This window comes from Phaenicophaeus curvirostris, chromosome 23 (assembly GCF_032191515.1).
Source record: "Phaenicophaeus curvirostris isolate KB17595 chromosome 23, BPBGC_Pcur_1.0, whole genome shotgun sequence".
Classification (NCBI taxonomy): Eukaryota; Metazoa; Chordata; class Aves; order Cuculiformes; family Cuculidae; genus Phaenicophaeus; species Phaenicophaeus curvirostris.
Genome location: NC_091414.1, coordinates 8,328,456 through 8,344,684, shown reverse-complemented (window position 1 = coordinate 8,344,684; position 16,229 = coordinate 8,328,456). Strand labels below are relative to the sequence as shown.

At 41.3% G+C, this 16,229-nt stretch overlaps 1 protein-coding gene across 2 annotated transcripts in view; it reads left to right on the top strand.

Moving 5' to 3' along the window:
- The window catches only part of RLF (RLF zinc finger), a 47,644-nt gene extending 33,290 nt beyond the window's left edge, over nt 1–14,354 (top strand). For both annotated transcript variants that reach the window (XM_069875461.1, XM_069875462.1), the window contains 3 exons: nt 2,257–2,393; nt 7,064–7,205; nt 9,203–14,354. In XM_069875461.1, the coding sequence (XP_069731562.1) occupies nt 2,257–2,393; nt 7,064–7,205; nt 9,203–13,942 (5,019 nt within the window). In that variant the 3' untranslated portion in view covers nt 13,943–14,354. The remainder of the gene's footprint in view (nt 1–2,256; nt 2,394–7,063; nt 7,206–9,202) is intronic.
- Nucleotides 14,355–16,229: the final 1,875 nt, after the last annotated feature.

Sequence of the window (16,229 nt, the reverse complement as noted above, 5' to 3'; positions counted from 1 at the left end):
GGAGAGGATAGGAGAAAAGGAATTTGGGTTTTGGAAGATGTAGGACATGTGTAGTCATCCCTTTCCAGGAACTGGAAGTGATTGGAATGGCTAGGTCAGACGTGGAAGTTAGATTGCTGAGCTCCTGAAAATTAAGGCTGGTGAACTACTTCTCTGTCTATGGGCCATAATGTATATATGTGTGTGTATATGTACACGTATAAAAACGTATACCTAGATGTCTGTGTGCGTATATGTCTGTGTTTATAACTCTGTGCTGTATATATGAAGTTTCCCTTGCATTTCAAGTTAAACTAAGCATTCTTTTCTCTCTGTAATTTCCAGTTTGATTGGAAGAGTGCAAGAACATAACCTAAGTTTTCTTTGCCCTGCCAAACTGTCTGTGCTTAGCAAAATACTTTTTATATGAAACATGTTGCTTTATTAAACTTTGAGGCAGCAGTTCCTAGATTCTTGCAGCTGTAGCAGCTTTGTTCAATGTAAATAAAGTAATAGCTGCAAAAGCGTTGCCTGCACGTACGTACTCAGGAGTGTGTTGTGCAAACTCAGCCAGGGGGAATTCACAGTCTTCAAAGTGAAACCAAATGGCATTGAGTCAGATCACAGTCTCTCTCTCCAGTTCCTGACAGGAGGGTCAGACTCCTTAGAGAAGCAGGCTGACTGCCCCCTTTTTGAGGAATATTAACGTGATGTCTTACTACAAAACTGCTAGAAGGGTCATGATAGTGGTAGGAAATTTTTATGATGATATGAGAGATGAAATATCTTTGTAGCTTTAAAACTTTTGTTTCAAACTAAAATGACATGGAAGACAAAGACAGGATAAATCATACATGGCTGTGTTCCATGTAATAGCTATGAAGCGTAAACTGGCCTCCTTCTTGTTGGATGGCACCATATGGGGAGGATGGCGCCATCCTTCGACAATTCTCATTTGAAATCCCTTTGTGCTCCTCATTCTGTGGACTGAGCTTTCTTTCAGCTGTTTGTGTTGTTGGTCAGCATTCCAGGTTTAGTAGAGATGCTACCACTTAGTAAGCATCTGGTTTGTCACTTAAGTGACCAGCTGGGTATTGCTGGGTGATTTCAAGCTGTGCATTTGGACATTTTGTCCTAAATATTTTAAGCAAACAAATAAAAAACAAGATCTGAAAGGAGATGGATCGTTGACAAAGTTTGACATAAACAGCACTTTGCTAACTCAGCAGTTAGTGTCCGGAACTCTTGAGTGAGTTTGGCCAAACAGACAGATTTCTATGGGACAAGGAGAATGAATCCACCATGCTGTGTGGCTGCAGACTGCTCCAAGTGCCACAGACCTGCCTGTTCCTGAAGCTGCTGTTTATACTGTTCCTGCTTCTCTAGCACATGGCAGAAGTTCCAGGCCTTGTTCCAGTGTGAATCTGAGTGAGGAGTAACTGGTGGCTATAAAAAACATGGGAGTTTATAATTCTGTAGCCTAGTAAGTAGGTTTTCAGTTTGTAGCATTTAGAACAGTGGTAGTGTTGTTCAGCGATTGTTCTTTTAGTGGAACTCAGAAACTGAGCATGGGCTCTGTCCAGTGAGCCTGGCCCAGCAGATGAGGCTGCCACATAGTCTTCTGACTTGTGGAGGAAATATCCCATATTTACAGGCACTGACATGTTTTTCTAAAAACCAAAATCTAGAAGATCAGGCTTGTGTCAAAGCAGTGCAGGCAGCCTCTTGCTTTATTGATGTGTGGTTGCTGCAGCACTGCGGAGATGGCAGTGAGTAGTTGTGGAAACTGTCAAATACAAGAGTTTGGATCTCTCAGCTTTTTTTTCCTAATTTGCTTTATAAAATGTGCTGATGGAAATGGTAATCTTAGAAAGAATAGGATTAACTGAATGGAGGGAGGCAGTAGAATACTGAGAGAAGACTGGAGTCTTCAACTGTCAGATGTATCCAACTCTGCCTCCCCCCAGGCCGAAACCTGTTCGTGCCTGTGAGTGCTGAGGGTAGATGAAAGGCATCAGAAAGGCACTGCCAGCAGAGGGTGTTGGAGGGTGGTGGTGCGCAGCAGTATCCTCTTTCATATGGCCGTTTGTATGGGCCTGCTTTCCATTTTCCCCAGCCTGATGGAGGTGGCACTTGATTTGCAGATACTGTGAGTGCTTATATCTGCCGTGCAAGGAACGGTGATCGACACTTAAATCAGCATTTGTGAGACCATTTCTTCTGTACACGTTCTGAGAATCAAGTGCCTTTTCTTCTAATTTTCTGTTTTTTCTTAAGATTGCAAAAGTGGATTGCAAAGAAGTACTGGACATCATATGTAATCTGGAATCGGAGGGACAAGAAAACACTGCGTTTATTCTTTGTACAACATACCTTACACATCAGCTTCAAACAGCAAATGTGTATTGCTCCTGGTAAGTAAGAAGCATTACCGCTCCTCCAAATGGTTTCTCACTGGCTTCAGTGCAAGAGAATTGAGCTAATGTAGCACAAAAGTATATAGCGAAGGTGGCTTTAACTTTAACTTGAGAAGTAACTTTTACGGAGAGGGTCATTGGGCACTGGAACAGGCTGCCCAGGGAGGTGGTTGAGTCACCTTCCCTGGAGGTGTTTAAGGCACGGGTGGATGAGGTGCTGAGGGATATGGTTTAGTGTTTGGTAGGAACGGTTGGACTCGGTGATCCGGTGGGTCTCTTCCAACCTGGTTATTCTGTGATTCTGTGATTCTGTGATTCTGTGAAGTACATCAGGTCGAAGTGCTTTCTAAATAACTTGTGACAAAATAAATAAGGATTCTTCTTGCTGCAGTAATACAGCAATCAGACAAAAGTAATGTTTAAATCCTTTAAACATGAAGCAGCACTGTTATTTGATTGTTTTAACAGCAATGCTTCAACAATGTAGTAACTCTGTAAGTAGTGCTGTATCAAGCTGCCTGGGTAGATACTAAACCCCTGAGCTTTGTGATTCCACAGAGCATGTTGTAATTCAGTTCTTCCCTCTGGAATACTGAGACCCATGAGAGTCTGATGCCTTTTTTTCCCCCGCTTCTTCCGTAGAGGTGTAAGCAGTAGGAATGTGCAGAGGCAGTGCCCATTAGCTCCCTGGGCCACACCCTGAGACTCTCTTGATATTTTTATCATTCCTGTAACTCTAGGAGCTGTAGTAGTAAATCTTGGCCAAACTGTGACTATAAAACTTCTCTGCCCTCTTACCTGGCTGGAAAGACAAAACTTTTTGCATCTGCAGTGGTGGAACTGGTAGAGCCAAAGCAGGGAAGCTGTTTTCTGCCCCTTACAACATGGGTCTGTAGTTCTGCTTTGAAGACGTGACTAAATCTGTAGTTTTTTCCTGTTTAAACGCTCATCTGGATAAAGCTCTACATCGCCAGACATTTCAAGTACATCTTGGGAGTTTGGATTTAGGCAGCTGTGGTAGTGTTAATTTACTGACTTTTAAAGCCATTAATAAAAGTTTTCACTCTAGTGTCAGCAGGATGGTTGATGTTTATTGTGGTCCAATCATCTGTACAACAAGGCCAGAAATATTATGTATTGCTTCTCTTTCAGGTCAGAAATGTTGTTTTGAGCAGGGGTGTATCTTGTAGAGAGAAATTAACTTGCAGAAGACTCAAATGGGGAGAGCGTACCACGCTTTAAAGTCCTAGAGGACTCATCACTACTGAAACGTGTCATTAGAGGTTAGGTCAGAGTCTATCCCGTAATCCCTTTTTAAAGGGAAAAAAAAAAAAAAACAACAAAGCAAGAAACAACACCAGAACTTCAACAGCAATGAACATTCTTTCAGGGTGAACAAAAGAATTTGCTGCTGTCCAAAGAGACTCATTAAGCAGCTCTAAAAGCCATATCGGTAGAGCGTTAATGAAAAAAGTTGGACTTCATGCATAGCCAAGAGTATTAAACCAGCCTTCAGTGATGTCGTGTTTATTGATACAGAATAAGTTCACATTTTTATGACAACTATGCGTAGATGTTTGCCTGCAGTACAAAGTCTGAATTGAAAGTAGTTAGAATTTGAATGAAACTTTCAACTCCCGTGACTCTTATCTAGCCTACATTTTCTCCTGCCTGCTTAGTCAAGAGAGAATAGTTAGAGCAGTAGATTTCTTATCACTGTGCCAGTCTGGCCCATCATGAGGCCTGCCTCAGTCTACACAGAACATAGTGCAGCTGTAATGCTGTAACATCTGTAGGTGCTTCCACATCAGCTTTAAAAGTGTCTGGCCTAGGTGATGTGCAGTGAAGGCTTGAAGATTCAAATGTTAGCACAGTCTGACAACAGAAATGTGTTCTACTCGCAGACGACCATAGCAGGTGTATGTCACTCACACTAAAGTCCTATCACTGTCTACATGGCTGTTAGTGGTTGTCCAAATGAAAGGTGTTGTTGGTTCATACCGTTCTTGTGAATCTGGTGCAATGCTTCTTGACCATCAGGTTACTTTCTCACTTTTGAGGCTGTACGTCGTAAGTCTGTTTAAAAAGTAGTGTTGCTTGGAAATAAGGATGCGCTGCTGGCCTAATGGTGAACTGCTCTTTCGTAGAGTGGCCTTTTTTCTTGACCTCCACCTTCTTTCTTTTGGCAGCTACAGATCTAGTGATTATTTAGTGACAAAGCAGATTAATTCAAGAGGCTGGTATGGCATAAAACTATTAATTTGGAGGGTTACTTTTGTCAGATCAGCCAGCTTAACTAATGGGGCATGAGATTACGCATTACAGATACAATATTATGGTTCAAAAAACCAAGGAGACCTCTGCTCCATACATACTGTGGTGATCACCAAGGTCATTGCAGAGCTGATTTGAAATCAGTGCCCTGGAAAAGAGATAAGGTAACGTTGCTTTCTCTGCATTAGTAAACTGAGCTCAGTCAAAAGCATGACAAATGTCAGAGCTGGCTGGAAGGACGTTAAGACAGACTTGCTGGAATGTGCATTATGAGCCTAATCCTACACCTAAGACTCACGTGGAGCAATCATACGGTAGAGGTTGCTTGCTGGCTGTTATATGGACCTAAGTACAGCATAAATGTACACTTAAAATACTTGGTCGAATTGAATACATAAACTGAGACCTCCTTTCTGTGACCCAACTGCTGCTTTTAAAGGGCAGCAAATTGCTCAATTCACTTCAAAGGTCCGTTCTGAGTCAAAAGGACAGGATTGTAGTTGAAAGCTTGTTTTATTCTGTGGTGCTTGATCCATCTTCTGATGGTTTGAACTCTGCTTGCACCTTGTTCTTTCGACGTCATTAATGCCTTTTGGATTTTAATTGTTAGTGATAAAATGTAACTTCTTGGTGTGTGTATTTAATAATAGGCCTGCATAATGGTGTTTCAGGTCAATAAAATGATTTAAGCTTTAAGCCATTTTCATTGTGTACCTCTGGTGCATCATGTAATTTGCAGGTCAGCTTCCTTTGTGCTGTTACAGGTTTGGTTCAACAGGCAAGCCATGGCATAGGTGCTGGAAATGTTTCACTCATCCATAGGATTCTTAAATAAAATTGTCTGGATCACATCTGTCTTCTTTTTGAGAGTAGCAGTGCATCGATGGAATGTTTTCTGCTACCCCTGGCTGGCATTTAGCAGACACTGTAAGCAGGCAGCGTTGTCCAGTGCAGTCCTGCTTGTTGCCAGCCTCCCACTCCCATTGTTCTGCTCTAGATCTTGCTTTATACAACATCAGAGTGAACCAGCAGGAATGATCCAGATTGGAAGTGTTCTAGTTTAGTCAAAGGAAAAGACCCGCTCATGGCTGCTAGAAGCCGGTGAAAGTGAGGATGCCTTTAAGAGACTGGATGGGTGCCACACATGTGGAGGAAGATGGAGCTTTGGTGCCATATTCTTGGTTGAGCCAGTCCTGACAGTTTGCTGCTGCAAAAAGCAGAAGATGAGTTGTTGCTGTGTTGCGATGCTGGCTGCATAAGCCTGCCTCCTCTGCTGTTCTGACCCTGGGCTCACATAACTTGTAGTGAGTAAATCCATCTAACCCAGCCACAACTCTGTGTAGCATTCTACAGGTAAAGGCTTGGTTAGTTTACTGTGTGCTGGGACAAGTACCAGATGTGCAACACTGGTGTTTTGGGAATCTGCCAGGTGTTAAATCTATTCACCTCTATCATCACTCTCAGTCTAGAAAGGGAAAAATCTCTTTCCCCTCTTCACTGCTTTAGTATCTCCCTGATGGTACAGTGTTGACTGTCCAACCCAGCACAAACCTCTTATTGTTATGCTTGTATATTTGAAAAGCTTAAGCTTCTTCATTAGCTGAGCTCTGCTCCTCGTGTGGCGAAGGGAAGTTTACTGTACTAAAAGAATGGGAGAAAAACTTTTCAAGTGGTTTAAAAGATACAGATCCTGTCACTCTGCTGCTTTTGTTTGTGGCACTCATTGTGATGGCAAAGCAACACAAAGTGACAGGTTGCATCATTTAGGGGCTGTGTTGCATGGTAATAATGAATCGCCTAACAGAACAGCTCTGTGCATAAATGGTATGAGTAGCAAAGGACGTAACTGCTCATGGATATGAGACAAAGCCCTCAGCTCGCATGTGCCAGCTGTCGTACTTTCTAGAGTGTGTTCTGCTCTAGGTACCTTTTACAGCAGTGAGTGACATCACTCCGAATACTGTTGGCATTGAAGCTCCATGCCTGGCAGGAGAGCAGTGGCTACTTTACATTGTGATTCATCATATTTTAAAGTGATTCATCATATTTTTCATTCATATTTTAAAGTTCTGTGTGAAAAGAAATGCTCTGCAAGCATGAGTGTTTGTCTAGAAAGGAAATCTGTGAAGCTATAGATGCCTGTACTAAGTGAGATGGATCCTCTTGCCAGTGTCCTTCCCCATTAAATAACAGACGATATACTCTGGTGCTTCTTTAGAAGTAAGGCACAGTACCAGTGCTCCTGAGCATCTGTCAGAGAGGGAGATCTGATTGAAGTGTGTGCTGCTTTTTAGGAACGGTTAAATTGTTGTGGCATCAACTGAACTAACAGGTATAGTACACAGTGGGTATATCTGCATTGTTCCTAACATTCTGCTTTCAACTCTTTGCAGGGAACTGACACTTTTCTGGAGCAAATTGCAGAGAAGAATAGATCCTTCTTTAGATTCCTTTCTGGAGAGATGTCGTCAGTTTGGCATCATTGCCAAAACACTACAGCATTTATTTTTCTTGATAAGAGTCATACAGTCTGAAGTAAGTAAGCTGCAGTCCAGAGTGTTTGCACACAGCCTGAACTGTTCACATAAATTTGTTGTTTCCTTAATTCTACTGAACTGATAGGAAGTACAGCTTATTTTATTACTTATACTTTCTAATTATGTGCTAAACAACTTACTAATACAAATCTTTGTAAAATGCCTGCCATTGCAGTTTTGTATCAGCCCAACACATTAAACTGATCGGCAATCAATGTGGAATGGTTTGTTTGTTTCTCTGAAACTACAGTAGGACAGGATTTTGCAAATAAAGCTGTTTTGATCTGATGCCTGTTCAGAAGTGAGGCACAGCAACAATTTCCTGCAGCATCTCATGAAAGATGGAGACTTGGCTGAAATGTCTCATATTTTTATATTCTGAGAAAACACCGTTTCCTCAAACGATGTGATATAATCACATCTGGACTTGTACCTTCTCTTATGTTGCAGAAAGGTTTAAGAGATGGTTAACGGCAATTTTTATAAACTTGTGATCTCTGAGGAGTAATGGAAAGACTTCAGTGATCCATCTATCCAGGCGGCAAATACCACCTGCTTTTCATAAGCAGAGCAGAAAGGACAGCTATAGTCAGTCTGGGTAGTGGCTCAATAGGGTGTTTCTGTCTTTCTTTGATGGCCTCTCTGACTCTTTGAATGAGTTAGAGTGAAATTTCCTCTGTGTGGTTGCAATGTGAAAGCAGGTTTGTGGAGGGCAGTTGTGAATGAATCAAGCACACTTTAATGGAGGAAAAATAAGCTGCTGATAGTAATAGGGTTTCAACTCTTTTAGTAACAGTATTACATGGATCATGAACCTTTTATTAGATATGGGATTTTCCTTTAGGAATGTCACTACTTCCAAAATATTTCAGTTATTTCTTCCTGAAAAACAGCATAGTTTTGCATGTGTAGAGCAGAATCTGCCACGTGAGCTTCTGTTTTAGGAATGTTTCAATTAACATTACCCTCCTAGATTTGTTCATCTTTCTGCATTCTTCTATGGGCAGCAGTTAATTCAGTGTTCGAGCATGAAATGAATTATGGATTCAATTAAACAGCTCTCCAGCTTCAGGTTTGTTTGCCTGGGTGGGAGTCTCTTTCACTGACTAGAATTGATCCTGTGAAACAAATCGTGTTTTGATAGAAGAGCAAGTATCAGTCCTGTTCAGAGTCAAAGTAGAGATCGGAAAAGTTACAGGATTGTCATTTTGACAGATCATAGAGGGGAGTCCAGCAGTCTAATTTGGCAAAGATTAATTCTGGTAGTGATTGCAGAGAGGTGTTTGCTCCTCGTTTCTGTTAAGGTTGGCGTAATTCTACTTCTAAAATGTGTGTGAATGTGCACTTCATGTATAAAACATAACACCTTATTAACTGTATACCAGTTCTTCCTGGGTTTCCTGCTAAACCACATTAAAATGTCTTGCCCAGGGGAAATAGTTTTTTTACTGCTGTCTAGCAAATTAACACTGGTATTGGATTCAAGTATTGCCTGACTTCCAGCGGGTGGTGTGCAGGGAGTTCATGAGCTTGTGAATTCTTGTAACTTGTCCTTAGTTCCTTTGGATCTTTACCATCCCAGCTGGTGTGGATGTGGTTGCGTTGGCCACATGGCCTCTCTCTCTATTCATGAATATAAATATTCTGCATATCTCTATTCTACTCATGAATATCTTCACTGCTTCCTCTCTTTACTAATAAGGACTAAATAGTTACTTCACAAATTCAGGTTCTTTGTGCTGAAGAGTAGGCATTTGAAACAAGGTAACTTTCCATTTTGTCATGTAGGACTTGGAATATGGTGGGTTTTTTAAATCAGCATGGGGATGATATTTTTAGGTATGTTCCTGATCCTGTTGGGTAGTGCCTCAAGTTGTATAGACTTCTCAGAAAGTGTTTAGAAATGAAATGTCAGTTATATTCATCAGGAATAACTTCTGTACTGCTGATGCTATTGAAGGTCATGTTGTTGTGTTTGTTTGTTTGTTTATACAGGCAGAAGAAGCAGGACTTGCTGTGTCTGTTTTGTTATGTGTGAGAGCCCTTCAGATCAGATCAAATGGAAGTGACGAAATGAAGACATCAGTATGTAAAACAATTGCATGCCTATTACCAGAAGACCTAGAAGTTAGAAGAGCTTGTCAGCTCACAGAATTTTTACTTGAGCCAACTTTGAGTGGATTTAATGTTTTGGAAGAACTCTATGTGCAGCCAGATCAAAAATTTGATGAAGAAAATGCACCGGTTCCAAATTCACTCCGTTGTGAGCTGCTGTTAGCTTTAAAAGCATATTGGCCATTTGATCCTGAATTTTGGGACTGGAAGACTTTAAAGCGACATTGCCTTAAACTGTTAGGGAAAGCAGCTTCTGATTCTGAGGACGATGCAAGTTGTAATATGTCACTCAATGAAACCGATATGTTAGAAACTTTCTTTAGTGACTATGATGAAACAAAAGAACATAAATATTATGACGGAAAAGATACAATGAACCACCCTAAAGAAAAAGCAAGAGTAAAAAAACCAATTGGTTCTTCAGAAAGATACCAGAGATGGCTTCAATACAAATTTTTTTGTGTACTCTGCAAAAGGGAGTGTATAGAGGCTCGAATACTGCATCATTCCAAGATGCATATGGAAGATGGGGTTTATACTTGTCCAGTGTGTACAAAAAAGTTCAAGAGAAAGGAATTCTTTGTACCACATGTAATGGAACATGTTAAAATGCCACCTAGTAGAACACACAGACCTAAAAAGAAAATAATACTGAAAAAAGAGAGATCACCACAAAAGACAACAGCGTCCAACAGCCCACCCACAGTGTTTCAGGAAAAGCCACATCAGCCACAGCTGCCTGAAAACTTTGAAAATGACGCCCAGGAATACGTCACGTTTAGCCAACTGGAAAATTGCCAGCTACAAGATAGAGACATATATCCGTGTCCCGGAACAGATTGTTCTAGAGTATTTAAGCAATTCAAATACTTAAGTGTACATCTGAAAGCTGAACATCAAAACAATGATGAGAATGCAAAACACTACTTGGATATGAAAAACAGGAGAGAGAAGTGTGCGTTCTGTCGCCGACACTTCATGACATCCTTTCATTTGCGGGAGCACGAACGCGTGCACTGTGGACCTCAACCATACATGTGTGTGTCAATGGATTGCTATGCTCGATTTGGGTCAGTTAACGAGCTTCTTAATCACAAACAAACACATGATGATCTTCGTTATAAATGTGAGCTAAATGGCTGTAATATTGTTTTCAGTGACTTAGGGCAACTTTACCATCACGAGGCACAGCACTTCCGAGACGCATCGTACACCTGCAACTTCTTCGGTTGCAAAAAGTTTTATTATTCAAAAACTGAATTTCAGAATCACCTTGCAATGCATAACAGCGAGGTGTCCAATGAAGAAGGGAAGCAAGCACTAAAGATTGAAGAGTCAGTTTCTAAAGACAAATGCAGTTATCTTCCAGAGCCTCAACTGCTTGAACAATCTGAAAATCCCAGTCTGAGTAATAACTTGGATCCTTCAGGCTCTGAGGAAATTCCACAGATTAAGGAAGAAGCTCTCTCTGACAGTGAAGATCTGGACAGTGAGAGTAATTGCAGTCTTCATTGTGGGGACCACAGCGCAGATGCTGCAGTAAACCAAGGCCACATGTCTCCTCTACTGATTGAAAGAATCACTCACAGTCAGTCAGTTCCAGGTTTTCTTGTGTCCCAGGAGGGAGTTTTCCATCCAGCAGATGTTAAACAAGAGTGTTCCAATGTGGCAGTTAGCTTTGAGGATAAAAAGCTCTCCTGCAATTTTGAAGGCTGCTGTTCCACACACAAAAATTCCAGAAGTATGCAAAAACACCTTCGCAGAGCCCATCCATATCACTTTAAAGGTAAAAAAAGTATGGAGATGAAAACTACGGACTTTCTCGATCTGTTGACTGATGCGCAGGACAGTAAATCTCCTGCAGACATAAGTGCAGAGCTAGGTCAGAACTCGGATACCAATGCCGACTCTCCAGAAAGCTTGTGTTGTCCTATAGATGCTAGAGGAAGTGGTGGCCTGAAGGAAGAAACTTGTCCTTCTTCCCCAGAAACATCTTATTATGACAGTTGTAAAGAATCAAATATTGAAGATAACATGTTGGAACTGATGTTAGGCTTGAAACATCTAAGCTTAAAAAATTCTAACATTCAGAATTCTTCAAGACACAAGTCTTTTCTGGGCTCTTTACAGTCCTACTCATCTAGGGATGCCAAGTGCCCTGAGTCAGGAGATGAAACTACCTCAAAATTTCAGCTTCAGGAGCAACAAGATAATTTACCCAGCCAGTACCTAACTCAACTGGCAGCTAAACCATTTTTCTGTGAATGTCAAGGATGTACCTGTGAGTTTGTGACCAGGGAAGCTCTTTTAATGCATTATGTTAAAAAGCATAACTACTCAAAGGAAATGGTTCTGCAGTTAAATATGTTCCAGCATCGGTACTCACCGTTTAAGTGTCATATTTGCCAAAGATCATTTACAAGAAAAACACACCTTAGAATTCACTATAGAAACAAACATCAAATCGGCTGTGAGAGGGCAGCTCACAAGGGGTGTTCTAGTGACAAATTTGATCATGTAGGTTTATGTACAGATGACATGCACAAAAACAGCGCTGTTCCAACCCCAGTCTGTGCAACCAATGTTGCGTTCATTGAACATTCAGACCGCTCTGGCCAGCGGTGTCGTCCTAAAAAGGAAGACTGTAGTTCCGAGACAGATTTGGAGTCCAGTGAAGAGACAGACAATAATGTAACAAGAAAAACATCTAACATGGCTTCTCTGGACGGTCATAGGGAAGAACTGGAAGCAAGACAGGGAAGAGGAAGCAAAAGAACAGTTGCTAAAGGAAACTTATGTTATATATTGCATAAATACCACAAACCATTTCATTGTATACATAAAAGCTGCAACTCGGCATTTACCAACCAAAAAGGGTTGATTCGCCATTACAGAACTGTTCACCAGTACAACAAGGAACAGCTCTGCTTAGAAAAAGACAAAGCAAGAACAAAAAGAGAACTTGTCAGATGTAAAAAAATATATGCATGCACATACAAAGACTGTGGTAAGCGGTTTTTATGTTCTAAAGCTCTTGCTAAGCATCGTAGTGATTTCCACAACGAACCCATAGAGGATCAGAAGCTGCTTGCAGAAGCTGAATCTGTAAGATTTGCTTGTAACCAAGCCCACTGCCCTGCTGTATTTTGTACCTTTAACAAGCTGAAACGGCACCTCATTGAAGAACATGCCAATGTAGAAAAATTAAACAAAGATTTTGAAATCCATTGTGACCTTAATGGCTGTAATAGAATTTTCACAAATTACAGTCACTACTCTCAGCACGTGTATTTCCGACATAGTGAATATTACGATAGTCTCTTTGGGAATCAGAATGAAGAGGAAGACGATGAAGATAAAAATAAAAATGAACAAAGTTACTCAAAAGACAGTTTTGATGTAAGCAAGCAGAATGGGAAGCAGTTAAAAGAAAAATCTAAAAGAATTAGCAGAAGTAGAGAAAAGCATTTAATTAATTTCAAAACAAAAGAGGAAGCCCTACAGATGTGCAAAGAGAAGTCTAACCAGACCCAGTACCCTTGCATGGTGCAGGGCTGTTTGTCTGTTGTCAAACTGGAGAGCAGTATAGTGAGGCACTATAAGCGCACACACCAGATGACCAATATGTACATAGAGCAAAGGCTACAGAAACTTGTTGTGTGTGTTAAATGTGGCATAATGACTGAAAAACAGTCCTGCTCTGAATCAGCTGTAGACTCAGATAAAAAAGGTGTCAGCGTTAAAGAGGATAAATCAGCTAATCCTGAGGGTGTGCAAGAAGGTGAAAAACCTGTGCCAAATACTGACTGTGAGCCTCAGGATGTAAGCAATGAAGACCAAAAAAGATGTCCATCAAGTAGTGTGAGTTTTGATACAAGTGCCTTTATGTATTCAGGCACTTTAAAATACAACCATAGTTCAAAGAACACCAGTTCAGAAGAGTGTGACGTCAGGGAGACGGTTACATGTAAAACTGAAGATTTTTCTGAAAATAGTGAGCGGGAGAATGGCTCTTGCCTCCCCGGTATGCAGTTAGACTTGCCCCGAGAGAGAGACCCAGGGGAATGTCAACACACTGCAGTTAATAAAAATGCAAAAAGAAATGTACTTTGTGCTATGAAAGACACATTTCAGAAGCCTCCAGTGCCCAAACCATTTGATTTAAAGACATATAAACCAATGGGATTTGAATCTTCATTTTTGAAGTTTATTCAGGAAAGTGAGGGAAAAGATGACGATGATGATGATTTTGATGAGGTAGTGGAGTGGGAGCGTCCTGAGCACCTGCCAGTAGACAAAACCTTGCAAAAAGAGGAAGACAGTCAAGGGGATGCCCCCCTAAACAACTTTGTAAATGACAAAAATGTAATCATACCCCAGAATAATCACGAGCAGCTGACAGAAATCCAACCCTTGTTGGCAGAATCGTCATCTACCCCTTCTTTAGAAAATTTGAGGGCAATCTTGGACAAGGCACTAACGGATTGTGGAGACCTTGCCTTAAAACAGCTCCATTACTTAAGACCAGTAGTTGTTCTTGAAAGATCCAAGTTTTCCACACCGCTCATAGACTTATTTCCATCAAAAAAGACAGATGAGCTTTGTGTAGGAAGTACGTAGGTAGTTTTGCTTAGAGCAGATTGCCTCCACTACTGCTGATATGGGGAGAACTTCAAATTAGAACAGTAATTGTTACAGTACACACTGTTTAGGTTAGTTTAGACTGTTTAATTCCATGAATGTATAATATCTGTCAAAAGTATTGGCCAAGTTAATTTAGCTCCCCATTTTTTTCAATGGACTATGCTGATTTTGGTGCTATTTAACACATCAGAATACTGGGGGCTTCCTCTTGGAGAGTAAATGTGCATGATTGTATATGGAACAAGTTCTAGGGTACCAGGGTTTGGGGGGCAATGGAGTTATTACTTGACTTGAATGTGCACCTGAGGGTGCTTTGTGTAACATATTGTACACTACAGCATCTTATATTTTTTGAGTTATGAGTTTCAATAAATTACAGTTTTTCACCCATTTGTTTACTGTACAGTAAATCTTTAATGTGATCTTCTTGTAATTGAATTTGGGACCATTCTGAGTTCATTGGATAATGTTGCTAAAGATTTATGCATTTGTAGATAATTTATCAGACTGATGAAACTGAATAGATATGGTAAAGTAAAGTATTACATTTTATTTTATAATATTCTCTGTGCTTTTTTCAGACTTCACAGAAAGCCATTTCTGCCTGGGTTTGGTTATAACACAGTTCTCTAGATAGATTCCTAGGCAACCGCCTTCATTCCAGCACCCAGCCAGCATTCATGGTGTGTTTTAAACAACATTGCCCAAAGTTTTCTCTAGTTCCTTTCCACTGCTACAGATCACAATATAGAATCTCAAATGCTCCAACAAAAAGCAAGCCCTCAATGAGGAAGAAGCTGTGATGGCTGCTTGCTCACATTAGCATCCTCACAGAGACTGGGAAACACCACTTAGAGGGGAAACAGATTCTGAGCATCAGAATGTATGCAGAAATACAGAAGAACAAGAAACAGATCTAAAAATACTATATTACTCTGGCCAGTGTTTCAGCTCGGTTTTATTCATCCAAAATGCTAACCAGGGAACCCTGGTTCCTGGTGCACTGACACTTTCATGTGGCACAACTCTCTTGGAAGTCTGGGAATGCTCCAAACCCTTATGTTGTACTGCACTATCAGAAGCATCTTCTTCCTTTAAAGGGAAAGGTAACTAACTAATACTTTCTCATCTCTAAGTAGCAAGTGCTTTCTGGGAAGGAAGGCAGATGTAAATGGATGCAGACAAGGATTGCTGAATAGCAGGAGCAGGAAGCAGTAGATAGCAAAGACCAGTGAATAACTTGCTAGTGTTATCAGTTGTAGCCAGCTGAAAAGTATTTGGGAGAGGTGGAGGTGGAGTTGGAGATGGGGCTGGATTTCAGATCACACTAAGCAAAGCAGCATGGAAAAGGTGTTTTAACTCCATAGCATCTGAAATTGAGACAACAGTGAAATGGATGGAGTTTGGTATCAATTTCAGCGTGAGATGTGCTTGCATCAGAATAATACCCTGAAAACACTGAGCGGAATAAGGGATTCCAGATTTATAGTTAGAGGAAGAGCAGTAGTAGGCAAAGATGTAAATGTACAGCTAGTGCACACCGCTCTCTGCTGAACACAAGCTGCTGCGTGGCACTGCTGGCACGAGTGTCAGGTCTGTCCAGGAGCACCACAGGGTAGGTGTGGTTAAGTGCTACAGAGAGCAGGATGAGTTTTCTCTGGGGCCTCGTGCATCTCTTCCTTCAGAAGGAGGGTGCTGTGCTCCAGTCCCTGAGCTTGGCTGTCTCTAGGGGTGTAAGGACCCTCCTTTTCCCCCACGTTGTTCCTTTTGGATTGCCAAGGTTGTAGCAGGTCACCTGCTGTATCTTTGGGACCATGAGAAAACTTGGTTAATTAACCTGATTGGTGTTAATTAACCTTCTGTGCTCTGATGCCAGGCCCAGAAGTGCAATCCTGACTATGATTTGGTTAATGCTACGTTCATGGATTTGGAGCTGAAGCAGAAGGGAGAAAGGCACCCTCTTTCTGGAATTTACTTGCCAGACCTGTGAAAATGGACTCCCTGCGCTCGTAGAATTGCTTAGATTGGAAAAGACTTTGAGATCATCTAGTCCTCCCTCTCACCCCCGCCTGCTGCTCAAGCAGAATGAACAAGAGCAGGTTGCCCAGGGCATGTCCAGATGGCTTTTTTCTTTAGGAACAAATTCTTCACAGAAAGGGTCATTGGGCACTGGCAGAGGCTGCCCAGGGAGGGGGTTGATGCACTTTCCCTGGAGGTGTTTAAGGGACGGGTGGACGAGGTGCTGAGGGACATCGTTTAGGGC